A 22691-nucleotide genomic window follows, 5' to 3' on the forward strand; every position below is an offset into this window, starting at 1 on the left:
AGGTCTGTGTTCACACTGAGATGGTGTATAGGCTTTGGCTCTATGAATAAGCAAGTGCTTTACCCTATCTCTAATACGAAAAACATGTTGGGTAAATCAGGGAAATTCTTTTTATATTTTTAGGTATAACCAATGCATAATAAATAGGTTGCAAGGACTCAGAAGTCATGCACTAAATGGGACTTATCCTCAGTGGTTTATTGACTTTGTCATATTTCAGTGTTTCCTGGTGGTTTTTAAAACCTTATTATATTTAACATTTATAGATGACACATTTCTAGGTACTGAAAATTTCTCTTTTGTTTTGTGTGTATGTGTTATTTTAAAATCATAAATAAGTAAAATAGCCATAGATTAAAAATTGATATAAGTAACAAAAAGTAAGTATCTCTGCTATTCTTGTTTCCCAATTGCACATTTATACTTTTCTTACAGGCAACTTGCTTTTAACAGTTTATTGGGAATCCATCTAAAAGATACTCCATGATGATACAAGATATATGTATATATGTCTTTGAGTGCTTCATTTTAAAAATATTTCATTCAATGTACTTTCTGGTGTAGTTTTCTTGGTGGCCTTTATGTTTTCATGCAAACTGAAGATGAGTTGAGGGTGAAATCTATATTATAAAGGCCTGAGGCTGTAACGCTATAACCACCAAACCACCGGTCACCCAGAGGTGCATTGATGGGTCTCGTGGCGTGGCAGGTCTGGGGTCCCACAGTAGCATGGTGGAGTCTGGGGGTCCCGCTCCTGTAGCGGTGCTGCGGGTCTGGGGTCTCGTGCAATTTCATGCACTGGGCCTCTAGTTGTAAATAAAGTCTTCAATTACTTGGTTTTGTAATGAATAGCCTCTAATTATGAGAAAAATGCTTTAACTGTGACATAAACCAATCACCTTAGGGCAGTGATGGGCAACCTTTTGAGCTTGGTGTGTCAAACTTGACCAAAAAATTGAGCATAACTCGGGTAGTGTGTCACTTTGAGGAAAAAACATTATTCCGCGATATTTATAGTTTAAATAACATAAATGTATAATTGTTACATATAATTGTATTTAATAAACCAAAAACTAAATATTTAACTTACCTGCTTAGTGACTTCTTTGTTCATCTGTCAGTCGGTTTCTTTTGTTGGTCTTGATATTATTTAGCTTGTGTGGGGTGCCGTGAACTAAGAAAAGTGAGGGGGAGGGGGAATTCTTTAACTAACCTGCCTATTAGTGACTTTTTTGTTGCTGAATTTCATTGGCTAAATCTTCAATTGAAGGTTGGTATTTTGTACACTTCAGGCCCAAGCAAGCACTACTAACTTCACCTATCAATCTGTTTCTTTTGTTGGTTTTGATATTATTTAACACTGAGAATAAGGCCTCACAAAAGTATGTAGAGGGAAAAATTGTGAGTAAAGCCATTGCTATATTTTTCAGGGTGCTAAAAGTGTCTGGTAGTCGGTTCCAGGCACTCCAAATTTCCTGTTCGTAGTGGCAGTCCTCTTGATTCTCCAAGCGGCACCTTTCCAGATTCTCAAGCTTTGACCTCAAGTCGACAAACACCTGAGCCCAGATACTGTCTTGAAATTCTGCAAGTTGCATCTCCAAATCATCAATTTGCATCCATTGGAAACCATTTAATTCCAAACTACTGTAGACTACTACATCAGGATACTTAATTATTTTCATGGTCTGTTCTAGACTTCTAAATTGACTAAATCTATCACTAAACTGGTCAAGTAATGAGTCTAAAACATGCTGGTACTTCATATGCAAGAGTTCCATTTCATTTTGTACAGCTGCACTGGCCTTCTCAAAATACTTTGTTACTCGAGGAAAATACTTATAAGTTTTAGTTTCTACATCTCACTTGAAAATTTTAACTTTACTTTCAAAAGCTTTTATGTATCCAAACATAACGTCAATACTTTTGCCCAAACCTTGTAACTTTAAGTTCAGTTCATTAATATGAAGAGAGAGATCTGTAAAAAACATCAGGGTGTTGACCCACTTATCATCATTAAGCTGGGGAAAGTTTCCCAGATCCTTATCATCAAGAAATACCTTAATTTCTTCAAAGCACTCCACAAAGCACTCAAGAACTTTGCCTCGGCTCAGCCATCGTACATTATTGTACAACAGTAGTCCACTGTAGGTGGAATCAACCTCCAGTAAAAGTGCCGAAAATTCTCGCTTGTGAAGGGGGCGAGCAGCTATTAAATTAACTATTTTTGTAACAACTGACATTAAGTCGTTTAAGTCGGTGAATCCTGCCTTGGCACATAAAGCCTCCTGATGGATAATACAATGAAAAGGCACAATCGGATGTCCAATAGCTTCTGTAAACAATTTGACAAATCTGACTTTTCCCCCCACCATATTTGGTTCCCCATCTGTCGTCACTGACACAACTTTAGAGATATCAATGCTTAGGTCACGAAATGTTTGTATAACAACCTTAAATATTTCGCCTCCTGATTTACTTGTTGACACTGATACTAACTTTATCAACTCTTCTCTCATTTTGAGACCATCAGAATATCAACCAATAATGGCCAACTGAGCATGTGATGTGACATCAGTAGTTTCATCAAGAGAGATAAAAAAATATTTACACTTCCTTATGTCTCTCTTTAATTGTTGTTGTACGTTTGTGTTCAGTCTCATTATTCGGTCTTTTATGATATTTCTACTGAGTGGTAACTCAGATATTCTCTTAATAATTGTATCTTTATTCTGCATATCGTGAAATAGAACTGGTGCACATCTTAGGAGAGTTTCTTTAATAAATTCTCCCTCTCTGAGAGCTTTTCCATGCTGAGCTATAGAGTGAGCAATGCTCAAACTTGCAAATGTTAAATTTGTAGAGCCTTTCATAAATTTAAGGATGGAATTAGATTGGCTCTTATAAAGGTGTAGCTGCCTGGAAATGTATTCCTTCTTTTCATCCTCACTTTTTTCCAAGAGCTGGGAATGATTAGTTTCAAAATGTCTATTTATAGTCCACGTTCAGCTTACTACTGTTTCAGTACATAGAACGCAAAATGATCTGCCATTTTTTTTCTATAAAGCCATACATCTCGGTCTATGTCTCTTGAAATGGTCGGCCACTGCTACTACCACTTCCTTTACTTAACCTTAGTTTTTTACTTTTTGGGTTCTCCATCAGGGGGGCAGTGGCAGAAGATAGAATTATAGATAGCTTGTTAGGCCTGCAGGCAATTAGGGGTTAACTAGCCTAACTAACCACAAAATGGTGCATATAACTGTCTTTTAGGAAAGGGCAGGGTTAATAAGCAGAAATAAGGGTTAATAAGGATGCACAACAGTAATAGTGATGAAATGGAGTCTGCACTATGGAGCAAGATGGTGTTCCTTATGTGAATTAAAATAGCTGCTGCTATTTCTAATGGCTGGAAATGGCACCCATAGCATGCCACAAACCCTCGCCTCTCCCAGCCTCCCCCTCACTTATCTCAGTAATGATTAGAAATCCATGACACCCCAGAACAGTAGATAATGGTTGCTGTGGTTAACTGTTATTTGGTTACTGGTAATGGCAGGGCCCCCAGAGATGCGTCCCTCACTGGGTTCTGCTGCTCCCTGCTCTGCCGGTGGAAGTGAGGGCAAAGATCCCGGCTTAACCGGAAGTCCCAGAACTAGACGCTCTGTGCCGGGCTTCTGTTGTTTTGGCCTACAGACCTCCAGCACAGAGTGTCTAATAGGGGAGGATGAAACATAGACTCTAACTCCAAGACTCTAGTCGCAAATGTTTCATCCTCAGGAGCAGCAAATGTTTCATCCTCAGGAGCAGCAAATGTTTCATCCTCGGCATGCGGCCGCCTTAGCTGCTGCGTGTCATCAGAAATGGCTACGTGTGTCAGTGCTGACACGCATGTCATAGGTTCGCCATCACTGCCTTAGGGGGATTATCATGGTTTTGGGGTTAAAAAGGTTCAAAGTTACTGTTTTAACTGCTTTGATGCATAGAGTGACACCATGAAGTGAGTATCATTATCTTCATTTAATAGGTGAGGAAATTGAACCTTAGATGGTGGCATTGCCTTTTCCTAAGGAAAGAACTGGGATTTGTATGTTAAATTTTTGGCCTGGAAATTTTGTACTCATTTCTTTCCAACATATTTCCTTTCTCTTTTAGTCACTATTGATGGAAATGAAAAACTGGCTTTACTTAAAGTTTACTACTTGCTCACCATAATTAGTTTTTTCACTTTTGTGTGTGTATTCCAACCCAATCTCTTGTGCACTCATAATTTAAATTCTTAATTTGAGGAGCCCCTAAGTGATTTCACTTATATTTACCTTAAAGTTTAGATTTTCTTTAAACAACCAAACATTCTCCATGTAAGAAAGTTAGATAACCAACCAGGAGATCCCTAGAGTCTTGCTTCTCCCTGTGAAGTGCATGGGTCCACATCCACCTCATTGAGAGCATGTTAGAAATGCAGACACCTGGGCCCACTCCAGACCTGCTGAATCAGAGTCTGCAAGTCATACAGATCCCCTTGGTGATTTGAACATTCAAGCCCTACTTGTTAGAAGCTTCAGTTCTAACCAGGAGAGAGTGATCATAAGCCCATAAATACAGTCAAGTGTTAGAGATGCCATGAGAGAGCTGTATTATGAGGCAGAAAGGAGCTGCCATCTACATTCCTGTGTATGTGTATAGGTTTTCATGGATGTTTGAATGAAGAAGAAAGAGAATGATGCCTTTTATTTCCCTTTTACCATAGTAAATGAATCTAGACTTTAGTTGACGATTTGAGCTTAATTGCTCTTTTATGTTTTTCCACTTCAATCACACAGAACCAGTACCCTACCATCTTCTTTGCTGGTAAATTCTTGTAATTTCTTTCTTCTTCCAATGGGGCTCTTATTCATGAAGGGATAGAAAGCTCTGTACTCATGTGCCTTTCATATATGCCCAATCCATGTTACTAGGGTAATTGCAGTGGTTGACAACTCAGGACTGCCAGCGCACCACCTCTGCTTGTCAGGGCCACTCACATTTTACCTCTGCACTAGAGAGGGTAGCTTGGAAGAATATGTTGGGTTATCAGGACTTTTTCCTAACTCCCTTTTCAAGTTAATGGTATGCATAACGGGCTATTTTTGAAGTGAATTGACACAAAGTAGCATTTGGGAATCAGGGATATAATACTTCATTTGCCCAACTCACCTTTTAACTGCCTAGTGGTGCTTCCTCTAGCACCCAAAACAAAATATATAATAATAATAAATTAAACATTAGCTGAATAATATGGGATGATCTGGAGGAAATTAAGCATGATTCTTTCTAGCTTTTCACCAAGGCAGAGGAAGGATCCATTTCCAACTCTGTATTTCACTAGCTGTATAACTTTGAGTAAACCATTTAACCTGATAATTGATGAATAAATATATTTTGCATGTGGTAGGCTTTTAGTGGTGAGGAAAGGGTAAAGAGGAAGCCAGGTTCGTAGATATCTGTCTGTGACTACACTACTTCTTCTAAAACCAAATGTTTCTATCTCAGATTTTTTTTTATCACTGCACTGCCCCAGTTGCCTGATGCTTGTTCTTTTTGGCGGGCCTATTTGTTTTGTTCATGCTCCTGTGATATGCAGGGTCCAGGAGTTCCATTTCAGGTTAGTGCACTAACCTGAAGGTCTATAGTTTAGCATTGTTAGTTGGAAGGTATTGCAACTGATTCTGATTAGCTGCTTTTCTCTGGGAGAGTTACCACCTAAGCATCTAAGACAGATGCTCTTTGATTGTCTAAAAACAAACAAACAAACAAACAAAAACTTGGACAACTGAACACTTTGGTCAAAATTTATAATTGAACAAAATAAAACAGATTATTAGTATGGAGTTATCACTAGGGCTTTTAAAAATGTGCCTAATTTTTCCTAGAATATATAGTCTAGATTTGTGTTGTTTACAAATTACTTATTTAAATATATATATATATACACATATATATATATACATATTCCTTTTTTTTTTTCTGTTCCTTTTCACCCTCCCTGGAGTGTCATCAACTTCGCTTCACTGTTTAATTCTATGACAGAAACGTAGGTAAGAAGGATATAATTGGGAGGAACCTCAGAGATAGGCAGTTTGTTATACACATAGACTAATTTTCTGTGACAATTTGGGAGTGTTCATGTGGATTTTGTGGGTCTGTTTCTACCTTTGTACTATGATCTCCAAGCATCATTCGGTTCTGGTCCTGTTTAATGCTGACAGTTCTCTGTGACATAATAGGATTTGTTGAAGTTGAAGAAAATGCTCAGAAATCTTTAATGTTGGGTATAAAGGAGACGTAGGTCTGGATAGGACATTTGAACCTGAAAATTAGGCTGTGAACTAGCATTTAGTTGTCACGTCTCCATCAACTTTGTTCTCTTTTGCTGATCACTTAAGATCTCATTGTTTGCATTCTTCTCATATGCTATTATGACTTTTCAAAGGAGTTGTGACAATTTAATAGATGTTATAATATTTTTTTTAGTGCAGTGTTTGGCCAAATGAGGTGTAGTGAGTTTCTCAGTCTTGCTTGGACACTAGAATCACCTGAGTTTTAAAGGAATACTGGCATCTGACTCTTCCTCCCCATCCCCTCCCCTACCCCCAAGATCTTAATTGAATTGGGTGAGATGGACTTTTGGCTTCAGTGTCTATAGAGAAGCTTTCATGGTAACTCTAGTTTGTAGGCAATGTTTAGAACTACTGGGTGGTGTTATGAAAGGTTTATGAGACTTATAATCCTAATAAGGCTATGGACAAATTATATCTTGAAATGAGTACACTCAGAAGGGTAAGAGAAGTAGAAATGTTTCTTTATGACACATATCCTTGAACTTTACTAATCCTATGGGGTTTAAGGTAGAAATAACGATGTGTTACTTTGCCTAATGCAGTGTTTCTCAAAGTGTGGTCCCATGACCATTAGCATCAGCATCACCTAGGAAGTTCTTAGAAATGCAAATTATTGGGTCCTACCCCAGACCTACTGAATTAGAAAGTCTGGGGGTGGGACCCAGCAATCTATGTTTGAATAAGACCTTCCAGAGATCCCAATGAACCCTAAAGTTTGAGAACCATCAGAGAGTTTTGTAGGTGAGAGAGGTAGTGGATGAACATCTTAGCATGCTGTGCATAGCAAGAGTCCAAAAAGCAGAGTATTCTAAAGATAGTGTTTGACTGCTTGGTGGTCTGAATATGGTGGGAAACTAGAGCTCCTAGATTGTTATTTACAGGGTAAATGGAACCCATGTGAACCATTTGAAAGGTGTGTCAGACCAACCAGTCCCAGTTACCACCCTTCCACTGTTCAATTTTGACTTTCCTTTTTCTGAAGATTTAAGTTGTAATGCTTTGGTACTATCCAAAAGCAACCCACTGAGTGATAGCAACTGCTGCCCCATGACTAAGTGTTAAATTGCTGAAATGTAAGGAACAGCTACTTATCTATAAATAAAGTAAAGAATTTTCCCATCACATCTAAAATATTATATTATATTATATTATATTATATTATATTATATTATATTTATTTATTTATTTATTGCAACAGGAATTTATTTGAGATCAAAGAATAGCTATTCAGGAAGCATACTTCAGGCAGAAGCCCAAATAATGTTTCAGTTAGGAGACAAAGGCAATGGTATTTATGAGAAAGGGAAGGGAAACAATTACATCAATAGAAGGAATGTGTTTCTATTGGTGCAGATAACAATAGAAAGGAATGTGTTTCTATTGGTGCAGATAACAATAAAATTAACATAGTGATGCTAATTTTAAACAACTTAAAAATTTCAGTGCCATAGTTATCAGCAGGTAGTCATAATATCTGCTTTCTTGTTATCCTTGCAAACAGTTCTTTAGGGCATAGCATTGCTTTAGGCACAGTGCAGAGGTTATTTTGTCCTGTTTTAACATTCTGAAAATTTGTGGCATAGGACCTGCCAGACAGTTCCTCCTGGATGGCAGCTCTGGCTCCATTTTAAAGTGGCTCCATTGATATTATTATGATTTTTCTACAGGAGGTTTAAGTGTTTGTAGTCATCTACTTTCTTTAGACACATTTTATTTGTCACCTTATGCATGCATTTCTTTTGTAATATTCTAAAGGAATATCCCTTTTTTAAAAGTCTCCTCCCTCCAGAGTACCTAGCTCCCTGCCCAGGTCTGGGTCAATCCTTCCTTGTGTCCCCATCCCCCTGGCTGTGGCCTCTTCCCTCCACGCCCCCCACTCCCACCTCTTGCTTTCTTTGTCATCACTCTAGGCTTGAGAACTAATAGAGATCTCCCCTCTCCTTCTATACTAATGCTCCCTCCTCTGAACTTCAAAACTCAGCTCAGACATCTCCTCTCCCAGGAAGCATCTGGACTCCTACAGGCTGGCTGGGGACCCCTACTCTGCATCCTCATGGCTCCCATATGCCCAGAGCTCCTTGCCTGTTCCCTAATGTGTCTGCTGTCCTCACTGGATGGTACACCCTGAGGGGCCAGGACTTTCACAGTCTGCATGCAGTGGGTGCCTCATAAATGTATGTAGAATGAACAAATGAATAAATGCACTCAGTCATCCTGACCTTCAAACCCTATTCACACATTTGACTCCTAGGACTATGCCTACTGTGCATGTCTCTCTCCTTCTGTCCACACCTACCGGTGCATTAAAATATTATTTTTAAAAGATAGAGCAGGGTATAGTGGGAATAAATTTTGATGGAAAGAGACTTGACTTGGTGTGGTAAACATACAACAGTATAGAGATGATGTGTTGTGGAGTTGTATACCTGAAATATGCTAACCAGTGTCACCCCGATAAATTTAATATAAAGAAAAGTAAAATAAAAGAAAAAAATAATGGGCATTTTCTTTTCCTAATAGAATTTCTTGCAGAGTATTTAAAAATATTCTATACCATGAATCCACAGAGCTCTTGGATATATATTGACATCTCAAATCTTAGAGACTAGGAACATTCTTCCAACAACTCTATGCGCTGTGCTTGTTGGTCACAATGTTGGGTCTTCTTAGTGTCCTAAAGCCTCATTATTTCCTACCTGGACTTCATATAGATTTCCAAATCAATATTTCTTATCCCAAGTTTTTCAAAATCTTCCCTGCATGTAGATTAGTCTTTAGTAAATCATATTGCAACCAAGTGTTTCCTTTTCAGAAATCTTGGATGGATCCTCATTGCATGCATGATAGAATTCAAGTTCTTTGCTGGTTGTACAACACACTTAAATGCTTATTTTGTCACTGTTCTAATTTTTGTAACATACTAGTTTATTTTACATTTCTCTATGCTGTATTGTTACTTGCTCTGTGTTCTCTAGTATCTAAATTTGTGTGTGTGTGTTTTTTAATCTTTATTTTTTTATCCCTCTCTCTGTGTAGAGTGGACTTATTTTCTACATCATAATTTTCAGGGACAATTTAAATGTTTGGTAAAGCCTTCATTTCTCCACCTGGACACAAGCTTTCCTTCATCTTAGCTTCCTGGAGAGTTTGTTTGCACATCTTAATAAATTTCATCTTTTATTATCCTCACTTGTGTACTTATTATTTTCCTCCTTTACTTGAGAGAAAATTTATTGTGAGTAAGGATCAAGTCTTATATACTGCAATAATCCACCACCCCAACAACCTTCCTTGTTCTGGCTAAATGTCCCTGACCCCTATAGAGTAGCTTTGATGTCACTTAGAAATATAAAATCTGGTCCTCCATCTTCAGAAAGTCAAGGCTACTAATTAAAGTGAGAAGAAGTAGGATAGGGAATAATTGTTATGCAAGGGAAAAGATCATGTGTCAATGCCAATTACAAGCAGCAAAATGCCAGCTAATGTGTGTTTTGAAGAGTGCTTATAAGATTGCATCTATAGTAACTTCATGTTTGTGTTTTCTTTCTGTAGGTGATTTTCTTCCACCACCACCCCCACCTCTAGATGATCCTGGTACTCTTCCATCTGGCTCTGGAAACTTCCCTCCTCCACCACCCCTAGATGAAGGTTCTTTCAGGGCACAGGTAAGATCTGTGGTTGAAGTCATGTTTATCAGCCACGCTAGGAAGCTCATGAATTCAGTGATTGTTTTTGTGGCAGGTATACATTTATCCAGAGCCCACAGAGAGCTTTATGACACAAAAAGCTAAGGCATCTTAATGCAAAACACCCAACTCAAGCTTCTCAGAGCTTGCACTCTCAAGCCTTAGAAATCCTTTCACCTACTCATTTGTTTCAAAACTGAAAGCCATGTTTTAGGAATGTCATTTGAGAAGTTCACATGTTCTTATTTTCCTGGCGACACACAACCATATATTTTATTGCCTTTTTTTCTTTATTCACAAACATTGCATTCTACCTGAGTAAGGCTGATATTTTAAGGCTCTGGTTGGTCACTAGGTCCTAATTGGTCAGCGGTATCTTTCTAGCAAAAGCAGCAGCAAATGTCTTTAGGATTTTCTCTTCTGAGTGAGGTCCACGATGCACATTACACAATGTATTGATTATATACAACTGTTGTGCTCCAGAGACTGGTGATTGTATTTGGCTAGAGTAGGGAGCAGCATTAGAAGTACTTCTCAGCCTGTGATCATGTAGGGGCATTGGTGACCACCTGCCACCACTTAGGCAGCCAAATGCTTTCTATTCATGTCAGGGAGGAAACCTAAATAACAAAATCAAATAATTATTGTTAGTTTTTAGGGGTGATGTGGTTACTCCAATAGGGTGAAGAAAAAAACACAACAGTTCTTACCTTTTAGAGCAGGCATCCTCAAACTACGGCCCGCGGGCCACATGCAGGTGTTTTTGCAGTTTTGTTTTTTTTACTTCAAAATAAGATATGTGCAGTGTGCATAGGAATTTGTTCATAGTTTTTTTAAAACTATAGTCTGGCCCTCCAACGGTCTGAGGGACAGTGAACTGGCCCCCTGTATAAAAAGTTTGAGGACCCCTGTTTAGAGAAACATTAGAAATATTTGAGGAGAAGTGAAATGGTGTTTGATATTTGTTTCAAAAGAATAAGAGTAGGGATTTAGTTAGAATATAGGTTAAAAAAAAGTTTAATTATGAGTTGATAATTATTGGGTGCTGGAGGTTTATTCTACTATTTGGTCTACCTTTATATGTTTAAATTTTCTCACAATAAGTTTTAAAGAGGAAAAGCATTAGGAAATAACCCTTAAATAGTTTGGTCCATTATCTATCTTTCTTTCTCCTACATTTTTGGGTTTGGGGAGATAGAGGAAGAAATGATTCATTCATTCAATGAATTTTCTGTGCTTCTGTGTGAGCACCCTAATACCACTAGGAATTCTACAACAAAAAAAGACAGGGTTCTGCTCTCGTGACACTTTATGTTAGTAAAACTAGGTAGAAGTAAATAAAATACATACAATACAAAGTATATTAGAATTGGATCAGTTCTACGGGTTGAGGAAAGGGTATAGGATACAACCTATCAGGGTTTACATGGTCAAGAAGACCTCACTGGTAAGGTGACACCTAACGAAGGACTTTGAGTAGGAGAGGCGAGAATGAGCCATTGGGTTTTTCCTTTTTCTTTCTTTCTTTCTTTTTTTCTTTCTTTCTTTCTTTCTTTCTTTCTTTCTTTCTTTCTTTCTTTCTTTCTTTCTTTCTTTCTTTCTTTCTTTCTTTCTTTCTTTCTTTCTTCCTTCCTTCCTTCCTTCCTTCCTTCCTTCCTTCCTTCCTTCCTTCCTTCCTTCCTTCCTTCCTTTCTTTCTTTCTTTCTTTCTTTCTTTCTTTCTTTCTTTCTTCCTTCCTTCCTTCCTTCCTTCCTTCCTTCCTTCCTTCCTTCCTTCCTTCCTCCCTCCCTCCCTCCCTCCCTCCCTCCCTCTCTCTCTCTCTCTCTCTCTCTCTCTCTTTCTTTCTTTCTTTCTTTCTTTCTTTCTTTCTTTCTTTCTTTCTTTCTTTTTTCCTCCTTCCTTCCTTCCTTCCTTCCTTCCTTCCTTCCTTCCTTCCTTCCTTCCTTTCTTTTTTTTTTTTGAGGGTATATTTTCATATACTAGATCTTAGGAAATAGAAGATGCCTTTTTTTTTAATTGATCAGTTGAAATTAAGTTCCTAGGCTAAATCTCAAAAGATTCTTTTTTTTTTTTCTCTGCCCAGCTGGCATGGCGCAGTGGATTGAGCTTCATCCCATGCACCAAGAGGTTGCTGTTTCCACATTGGGCTGTAGGCTCAATCCCAGTAGTAGGTGTGTAGGAGGCAGTAAATTGATGTTTCTCTGTCATCGATATTTTTATCTTCTCTCCCTCTTCCTTCATCTCTCTTTTAAAAATCAATAAAACAAATTAAAATTTTTTCTCAGATGTTACAAACTCCTATACCTTATCTTATTTTAAGCTGGTAAAAATAGATCAGATACTAGTAATGGACAGGTATTATCTGACAAAGTTTATATTTAGTTTATGCATCAGAGAGATCCCTTGCAAATAGAAACAAAATGATCAATTTCCCTTTTTATTTTTCTAGTCATTTTTTAAAAATGAAAATAAAAGCTTTAAAGTTTGCCTTTTGTATATTTTTGCTTTTATTTTGTGGACGTTGGTTCTTTGCAAATTTAATTTACTCAAAGGCTTCACTTACTCCATCTTCTCTGTTGATTCATTATGGAAACTATTTTTTTTTCTTTTGCATTTACAATCTTTATTTCTAAAAAGTTTGTTTGATTTTGTGACAGAAGACTTGTGTTTGAATAATAGTTGAGCAGCTTATCCCAGTCATGCTATTTTGAGCTGATCACACTGAGTCCCAATTTCTTCATAAATAAAAATAGAGCAAACCTATCGACATCTAATAATTAAATGAAATACAGATGGATTTGAATTTCTAAACTGTAGTGGCTTTACAGATATGCTGATGCTATAATTATTACTATATAAAAATAACAACAGCAAGAATAATAGTAATAAGGCCTTGTTAAAGTGCTCCATTAAGAAAAATTAGGAAAGTCCTGAAATTATAAAAAGTCTTGTTCTGTAGGGGCCTTGTCCTGATATCTGTTCTGAAACCACAACTTTGTTTTTAAAAAGGAAGGAAATAAACAAAAAGCCTGTTGCCATGTTGGCTTATGTTCTCTGCAAAACAGAAGGAAGAAGGATAAAAAATAAAACTGAGTTTGCCAAATGGAAAAGGACAAATCTGGTAGGCAGAGTCCTGCAAATTCTTGAATATATGAAAGACTGTAGATGCGTTAAAAGGGAAATGGGTGTGCCCTTCCCTGTGGGTTAGTGACAGAACAGCATAGTGACTTGGCTCTATCTGTATCCCCCTTTAGATAGGAGCTATGATGTACCCTACAGTCATATAGCCCCCAGAGACAATTTTACATTTTTTCTCTAACAGTATGGTGAAACCTCCTGTTGCCAAGTCCAAATTATAGCTGGTAGATGTGTGTTTTTCTGTAGAAGTCTGTTTATGTTTCCAGCTGAATTTTCAGGTTGGAGCCAAACGAATGTCTACTAAGTGTGACAATAAGAATGAAAAGATTTTTCAGAGCTGGAAGGGACCTAAGAGATAATTTAGTTCATCCCTGCACCAGCCATCTAGCTAAGGCCTTTTGCAATACTGGTCCTTGCTAACTGACTCCATCTCTGTACAAATGGAAAAACTGAGACCAAGAAGGTGTTGATGATGTAGTTTCTGATGGAACTCTTAATGAATCCGAGAAATCGTGACTCCTGAATTTGTCCTCCTTCTCACTGGGTGCATGTTTTTGCTTCAGTACTTTGTCCAGCTCTGAGGTTCAGATGAAGGGGTTTCCTGCTGCTGTTTGGAAGGACCAGGTGCTAATGGAGTTCTGCTTGACTCACTGAATGTCTGATGTTTGTTGTAGACTTCCTTTTTCTTTGAAAAGGGCAAATAAATAGTTAGCATCAAGAATTATTGTTTTGACAGTTCTCATTTTTATGGAAAAAGATGAGTCTTGGAAAACAAATGAGACATTTTCTGGTTGTTTCTATTTGTCAATTTGACCTCTATGACTGTAAGGTTTGGAGTATACATTTAGCAGTCACTTCATTCATTCACTGTTCTTCATTTACTTGCTATAAATTGAATACCTTCTCTAATTCAGGGACATATATTAGAGATTATAACCTTAGAACTTGGCATCATGGATCTAGAGTTTCAGCTGTAGGCCTGTTAGCTTTGTTCTGAGCTGATGCCATAGTCAGTAATTTCTTTCTATTTCAGCAACAATTGGCAGGTGAATAGCATTGTTTAGAATAGTTTCAAAAGTGGGGGGGGGGGGGTGCAATGTGTCATAACATTTCAGGTTTGCAAGGGAATTAGAGGCCACAACTCAAGTCCCTTTCTGTTGTTAGAATCTCCTAATTTTTTTCTTCAATTTTGTAAAATGCTTATGGGTGACTATTATAGGTAAGGCTATGTTTGAAGGATGAGATGGATCAGCTACCACCTCTGAATCAAGCTTAGCTTGGATATATATCTTCTAAATTAAGGTGTTTCATGGTAAATTATGCCTTAGTCATCATACTTTGGTCAAAAGCACAATCTAAGTCTTATGTTGTGGTTGAGGGCCAGGGACATAATTAACTCTGACTAGAGATATGCAGGAAGGATTTTTGGAAATAATTTCAATTGAACTGAACTTTGATGGCTGGATAGGACCTTAATTTCAGATGGGTGATTGGAATTTTCAGTAATGAAGTAATAAGAGTAACAATACAAAGGAGGGAAACACAAAGTAAGTGTGATAAGTCTGCATCTCTGGCTGAGGAATTTGTCCTTTATTCTGGAATAATTGACCATATTTTTCAGATCTTTGTTACTATTTTAAATATAAGGATGACATCCCCAGGTGTTGGTTGCCAAAAGGTGCTTTTAACACACCATAAGGCAAAATGTGTTGACTTGTGGGAAACCCCATGCAGACAGCTCTGATTGTCTGGTCCACTTCCTTGAGCTCCTTGGGGACATATCTGCTGATACCTGATGGCTTTGGGTTCAGGTGTCCCATATTTAACTTCCTCTTTTTACATTTCTACTTCACTATTTTTTCATGACCTCCAATTGACAACGTTTAACTTTGCCTCTCCCATTGTGGCTCAGTCCTGTGGCTTGCTTTTACTTGCCTAGTATCCAGTGGTTTTACATCTTCAGTGTTTATGTCTCCTGTTCTATTCATTCAGGCAGGATAGCCATGTGTGCTACTATAACTCCAGTCCCTCCACCTGATAAAACAGACTGTTTTGTTCATTCATAGCTAGTTACTCCAAATTTTGATTTTTTTTCTTTTATTGAATAGAAATTTAACCCTTTATGATTTCCTCACACAGATTTTTTTCCTAACCTCTTAGAAAAGAATGCACATTTGGATGTACATCCAGCCAGGAGGGAGTTAGCTGATGTCTGTCCCCCAAGCAGTTAATCAGTAAAGTTACTGAAAGAGGTGACTTTTCTGAGGCGAGGGTAAGAACAGTGTAATGTGAACTGTTGTGAACTGTGTACTGAACTTGGGGAAATGCCCAAAGTTAGTTGAAAGGAGAAGAGAGAGAGAAAATTCTGAAATCACTTATGGTCTCGCTTAAAGTCAGTCTCCAAAAATTTGTAAGCCCACTCATTTCTATTCTTTCTTTAATTTTTTTTTATTGTTGATACTATTACAGATGTCTCCCATTTTCCCCACTTTTGCCCACCTCTACCCAGCTCTACCTCCCCTCCCCTCACCTTCACCACTATGTATTCTGTGTCCATGGGCTATGCATATTTGTTCTTTGGCTACTCTCTTCACTCATTTCTATTCTTGTGAAACAATTTCAAAACTTATATATGGGTAGGGTAGATGGTAGATTGTCATCATCTATCCTCTTAGCCATTTAATGTTTCATTTATCAATGATAACTTAAAAATCTATTTAAATTCTAGGAGAACTGGCATTGAAATCTGTGTCGTGTGACATGACCCTTAGTCTAGTACTATTTTGGTCACAGGTATTGAATGACAGAATTTTACTTTTAGGCATAGAGAACTCAGGCCCATAGCCATGAAGACACAGAAAGAGCCAACAAGACTTGCTTAATGGTGTCGACATATCCTATTAAAGAGGTCATCCCTTCTGCACCTGGTAGTGGGTGAGAAAGGAGGAGGCTGGGTAAAACAGAAGCATATCCAGGCTCCAAAAGCTAAGAACAGAGGTAGTGTGAACTATTGCCAGAGAAAAAGCGAAATGTTCAGTGAAAGCTTAACTCCTCTCTGAAATGGTTGTCCTTTCTGTGCAGGAAGAATATAAGAATATCTTGATACATGAACTATATCAAAGGAGATCCTTGTTTCTCCCTGGCCCTTTGACTTGTTCCTTTGGGCATTGGGTTAGTGAGCCCTAGTTACTTTGTGGGGTTGTTTGTGACCCTGGCAACAGCAGTAGCAGCAGCAGCAGCAGCTTAATTTGCCATTATCTCCTCCTTTTATGGTTCACATATGTAGGTCAGAGTATGTTTAGCAGGGCTGGTGGGTTCTTAGGCATGTAGCTGGTTCTGGTCAATGTGACTTTCTAGAAGCGAATGTCAAAGTTTTCCTGTTTGTCTTTCACTCTGAATCATCGTCTGATTGGGTATTCAGTGGAGAAGAAAGGGGTATTTTTGGTGTCTAGACATATAAAAACTTCTTTGAAAGTAGCAGGCTTAGAGCTGACAGGGACTATTCCAGTGTTTTATTTAGCAACTGGAACCTTTTTAATGGAACGCCATAGTTTCTCTTCCTTATTTTTTAAACCTTTATTTAAAGAGATAAACCTTTTTTGGGGAGGGGGGGTTGATAGTGAAGTAGCACACACACACCCACTCAACCTTATCAACTCAATTACCATTGAAGCTGACACCATGAGATAATCTGGGACGCATGCTCACTGTCTATGGGGAAAGATTGGTTAATCTCTGGGCAATCAGTCTCATGGGAAAACCGGTTGTGGTCAGTTCTGCTAATGTAGGGAGAACCAATAAGGTTAACTTTGCTTTAGCTCTTGAATTACCCCCATTTCTTAATAGGGGTGATTAATAATATTTGTATATTTCAGAAAATTTTCTTTGACCTATGTTAAGTGAAACTGCAGTTGGGTCTCCCAAGTCAGTGAAAGGTTTTATCCCATTTTGTCTCTACCAGCAATAATCTTAGTGATTTCTTCAAAGTTGACATATATTTTTTTACATGTTTAAAATATGATTCATGTTTTTTTCTAGTAATGTAAATAAATCAAATAACATAGATTAAATGCTTTGAAACATGTTTCCTCTATCAAGGAAAAATTATGATATGAATATATATCCCACCTCCAATATGTATTCTATATAGAACTTGAACAGTCTTCCTCCTGGGTCATCAAAAGGGGTATTTAAAACAATTTGTTGAGCCTGGCCAGTGTGGCTCAGTGGTTGAGAATCAGCCTATGGGCCAGGAGGTCTGGTTCAATTCTAGGTCAGGACATATGCCCAGGCTGTGGGCTCAATCCCCAGTGTAGGGTGTACAGGAGGCAGCAGATCAATGATTCTCTCACATCATGTTTCTGTCTCTCTCTCCTCCCTTCCTCTCTGAAATCAATAAAACATATATTTAAAAAAGTAAAAAATAAAATAAAACAATTTGGTGAATGTGTTGTAATATTTTAAACAGTATGACACTTCTTTTTAAAGAATAATTCCTCACACTAAATTGTGTCATTGCATTATTACTGAACTATAACTTTTACTTGTTTATTGCATTTTCTTGTTTAATATTTCTTTTTCTTAAATTCATCATCCTCATTCTTCACTTTTTTTTTCTTCCACAGCCCTTTATCTAGTAATGTTTATATCATGTGGATGATATATTCCCTGACATCTTGTAAATCTGACAACTTATTTTTGCCTTCAGATTTAAGTATAAATTTGGCTGCAATTAAAATTTTAAGGTCAAAGTTCCTTTACATCAATATTCTACAAAGATGTCTATACTGTTATTTAGTATTTAGTGTTCCACATGAGGAATCAGATGACAGTCTGATTCTTTTTTTTTTTTTTGAGGTATACTTTAAATTTTTATTTTCTTCATTTTATTTTATTTTTTCCCATCACCTTTATCCCCCATAACCTCTTCCACCTCCACTCTCTCCCTCTCTCCAGCAATCACCACACTGTTGTCTATGTCCTTGAGTTTTTTCTCTCTTTTTTTCTTTTTTGCTCAATCCTTCCCCAGCCCCACCCTCCTCTCCTCACCAGAGCTGTTTGCCTGCTCTCTGAGTTTATCTCTATTTTGCTTATTAGTTCAATTTGTTCCTCTAATTTAGTAACTTTTTCTTGTTTGACCTGTAAGCTTTATTTGTGGGATTCAGCAATTTGACTACAATGTAGCTAGATCCAGGTTCCTTTACCTTCCAACCAGTATTTCTACTCAGCATTCCATGAATTTGTTTGAGCTGAGGAGTCAGATTTTTATTTAGCTAAGAAACATTTTCTTGTGTTATTTGGAAAAAAGCAATTTAATCTTCTATTTTCTTTTTTCTTCTTTGTGAAACTTCTATTTTGGATTTTTTTTTCTCTTTCATATTGGTATTCTTTTTCAGTAGTTCTATCTTATGAAAGAATCCTATTGAATGTTTTTCTTTAGTTTGCATTTTTGTGGCAATAGTCTGCTCTTGACTTATAAATCAATATCCACCTGAGTTTTTGGAGAAAATGTGGTTGACAATGGCTCTAGATCTGCTCTTCCCATAGACCTAGTTAGCTTGCACTCCACACTTTATCTTTTATCTGGTTCAATATTATATAGCCCTTTAAATACAGGGCGGCTTCAGGGCATCTGCATGCAATCTTCACCCTGTGTGTAATTAGGGGAGGCAGGCCAGTCAAGGGATTTCCCTTGGATACACATACCAAGAGCAGACCAGCAAGCTTTACTCCAGCCCTCAAGGCTATTTACTAGTTATGAGAATCCACAGGCAGGCAGCAAAGCCTGTATTTGTCATGCCATGCACATATGTCAAGTAAGGGCAGCAGCAGGCTGTAGTTAGCCCTCTGTGGTTGAATCTCCCTCACTATTTCCCTATCCCTACCTCTAATGATTCTGTTGCCAGGAGTGTCAGGAAATATAGCAAAGTCATTATTAGAAAGGATGAAGTCATTAAGTGATTTCACTACTGTTTTGGCTGGCTTTCATGTTATATCCCACACATCTCTCCCAAAGAGAATTCCCAGCCCCTCACTGTTTCTGTTGTAGCAGCTTACAGTCAGCTCAGGTATATCTACCCTTTGCTATTTATCTCAAGCTCACTCTGCTGCCCTTGAGGGCTCCACCATAGAAAAGTCCTCCATGGTTGCATTATGTAAACCAAGTCAAGCTTCAGGGACAGCCAATTATGATGGCTAGCACTATACATGCTGGATCTAGACTGCCTGGGTTCATACCTGGCTCCTCCATCATTAGCTACAGGATTGTGGCCATATTATTAAATTTTCCATGCCCTGGTTTGCTTATCTGTAAAATGGGCATAATTATTGTACCTAGCTCTTCGAGGTTTCAAAGAGGTAATGCACATAGAGAACAGTGTCCCTGACATATTCTAAGGCTTAGTAAATATTTACTGTTGATGCTATTGCTGTTGGGCTAGCTGGTCTCTGTGCTGAGCTCTGGAACAGTTATTGCTGTCATTTGGTTTGCCCCATGCCTTCCCAAAGTTCATTAGTCATCCCATTCCTTGCTCCTATGTGCTTGGGGATGTTAAGTCTTTTTGCTAAAGAAATACTCTCACAAATCTCCTGTGCAAAATGAATGATTTAATTAAATCATCTTTTAGAGCTCTTATAGCTTTAAAATGCAATGTCATGGTAATAAAATATTACCTGTTTATAATTTTATATTGATTCATAAATTGTAAAATCCTTTGTATTATATTTGATCTTCACACATAAGAAAACAAATATATTTTAACAAATAAATAAAGTTATCTCAAAGAGTCAAGGCAACTTGTTTAACTCTCACAACAAATGTCAGGGAAGCAGTGATTTATTTTTAAATGGACCAAAACTAAAACAAAATGCATTTTGGGGACTTTTAAGTCTCTTGGCTTAGTATCAATTCCCTTACAAATGAGAAAAGGCAGATGACTTTAAGTTCTCAAAAAGCAGCCAAAGTCATCAACAATATGTGTTCATGGCTAGTGGCCAGGGGCCATTGATAGATTTCTTTGTAATTCTTCAGTGGAAAGGAGCTCATCTTCCACTGACCTCCAGCATAGTCTTTGCCAGTCCCCTCGCACATCATGCCATGGCTTTGGTACACCCTGTTGGGCTCATGGATCTTGGAGTTCCTTTGAAATTTACGTAATCCACTCAATAAAGGCACAAACAACTTGATCTGAAAGAAGGGTAAAAGAGGGAGTAGAACATGCCAAGACCAAAAACCTAAGAATTTAACTCATATTTTATTTTTGAACCTCAAATTTTTAGAGAGATTTTCTGGACATAGCTGATTTTGCTTGATCCATTCAAAAGTCCAATATTTATGCACCCCTAATAGATAAAACAATACTTGTTCATGTGATACATATACCAGTCTTTTAGATGTTATACTATTATTATTATATCATTAGCTTTTGTGAGTTTGACTTGTCCAAGGCTCTTACACTGTAAATTCCATAAATTCCAAAATTGACTTTAAAAAAATAAAAGACTTTCATCTACTTTATCTCATTTGAGTTTTTAAATAACTTATGAACAGAGAAGGGTAGTGATCATTTTCCCTCTTGTCCTAGTGAAGGTAATGAGACTCAGAGAGATTAAGTAATATTCTTTGTTTCCATATTATTAAGCATCTCATACAGGGATGAAACCCTATTTTTTCTGAGTCATGCTAGTTCATTTCTTTCTCTTCAGCCACCATGGCTTTATTGTTATTCTGCCTTTATATTCTGTTTCAATGAAGGACACAAAATACAATCTGTCACTTTCTTCTCCAAGTATTTTTTTTTTTTTAATTCTCAGCCAAGAGAGGGGGGGGGGGGGGGAGAGAGAGAGAGAGAGAGAGAGAGAGAGAGAGAGAGAGAGAGAGAGAGAAAGAGAGATGTGAGAGAGAAATATCTATTGATTGCCTCAGACACACATCCCGACCAGGGATCAAACCCTTAACCTGGGTATGTGCCCTAACTAGTATTTGAACCCACAAACTTTTGGTTGACATTCCAAGCAAGTGAGCTATCAAGCAAAGGAGTCTCCAAGTACTTTTACTTTTTGGACTCTCTTGATGGGTTCTGTGGTAGAATTCTCTATTGCAATATTTTCCTGTGGTTTTGTTGTTGTTGTTTTTTTGTGTTTTTTTTTAATTATCTGTATCTTTATAGATTGGAAGGATGTGCTTTGGCTTTAAAATATAAGAAAGTTCATTAAGATCTTTAACCTGGAATTCTTCGTATAATTTTTGTTTGTTTTTATATTTATTTTGTCAATAAACTTTAATAACTATGTCAGTTTTTATTATTCCAGAAAAAAGTAAAATGGCTGGTACCTGCTGAAAAAAAAAAGTGTTTTTATGGCAGCTTTTTTTTGTTTGTTTGTTTGTTTGTTTTTAGAAAAGAGACTATGTGACACAGGAATGAGAGGATTCATATTATAAGAAGTATAATTTTACTTTTTTCTTTTTTTTTAAGTAAAGGATTTATTTTCACACCCTGAAGAAATAAGAAAGAAAGAAACATAGCAGGAGCTCAGAAATTCCCTTCTTTCCCCATCATTCATCCTATCTCCTTTATTGCTTAAAGTAGTCTCTGCCTGTCCTACAACCTTACCTTCTGCTTTGAACTATACATAACACATGAAGATGATATGTGATCTGGCGCAGATCTTCCGTAAGAACCAAATCTCAGACTTTTCACTCATAGAGCTAATATGATAATCCAATTATTTTCTTCTGTGTTTTTTGTTTGTTTAATGATTAAGTGAAAGCCCATTTGATGACACTTTCTAACTCAGTAAGGAAAGGATTTACCTTAAAAATAATTTTTGTAATAGTATTTCAACATTCCTGAGCTTTAATTCTGTTTATTAAAATTATCCCTCCTCCATACGTAGAGCAATGAATAATTTCATGGCTACTAAATGTTATATTTGCTGGCATTGTGTGTATTGGAAAGAGAATAACCAACTATCTTTTGAATAGAGATGTACTGACACAAGCCATAGCTTATTACAGTATGTACACTTCTGAATCAGGGTCTTGAATTCTAAAAACCTGTCTCAGAACTTCATAGAGTATCTGATAGGCTCACACTTAGGTATTCCATGAAGAGGTGATTAAACAATTGAATAAAAATAATATGGCAAACCACTGTGCACATTCAGGAGACTTCATCATTTTTATTATTATTTTACGTCAAGCCATTTTGTAAGAGGATTGTTTTCTTTTTTTAGCTTGTTGAAATTATCTTCTGACTGAGTGGGGATAAAAACCAGTTGTGGGCTATGACAACTATAGAGAAAAATTTTCATAGAGTTACAGACTCATGAAACGAGGAAACCCCCTGCTCCACCACATTTCTCTCTGTATACTGGGATTTAAACCACAGTCCTAACATGAACTTAACTCATTTCAACTCCCCTGAAATGGCATTTGCACCTGTTTAGCACTTCCTCTGATTCCCTAATGACTGTTATTTTTTCAGCCATG

General features: G+C 37.3%; 1 protein-coding gene across 6 annotated transcripts in view; it reads left to right on the top strand.

The window, feature by feature from the left end:
* The window catches only part of LPP (LIM domain containing preferred translocation partner in lipoma), a 679775-nt gene that overhangs the window by 291107 nt on the left and 365977 nt on the right, over nt 1-22691 (top strand). For all 6 annotated transcript variants that reach the window (XM_079766429.1, XM_079766432.1, XM_079766430.1 and 3 more), the window contains one exon: nt 9930-10042. In XM_079766429.1, the coding sequence (XP_079622555.1) occupies nt 9930-10042 (113 nt within the window). The remainder of the gene's footprint in view (nt 1-9929; nt 10043-22691) is intronic.

Source organism: Cnephaeus nilssonii (genome assembly GCF_951640355.1).
Source record: "Cnephaeus nilssonii genome assembly, chromosome: 3".
NCBI classification, from domain to species: domain Eukaryota; kingdom Metazoa; phylum Chordata; class Mammalia; order Chiroptera; family Vespertilionidae; genus Cnephaeus; species Cnephaeus nilssonii.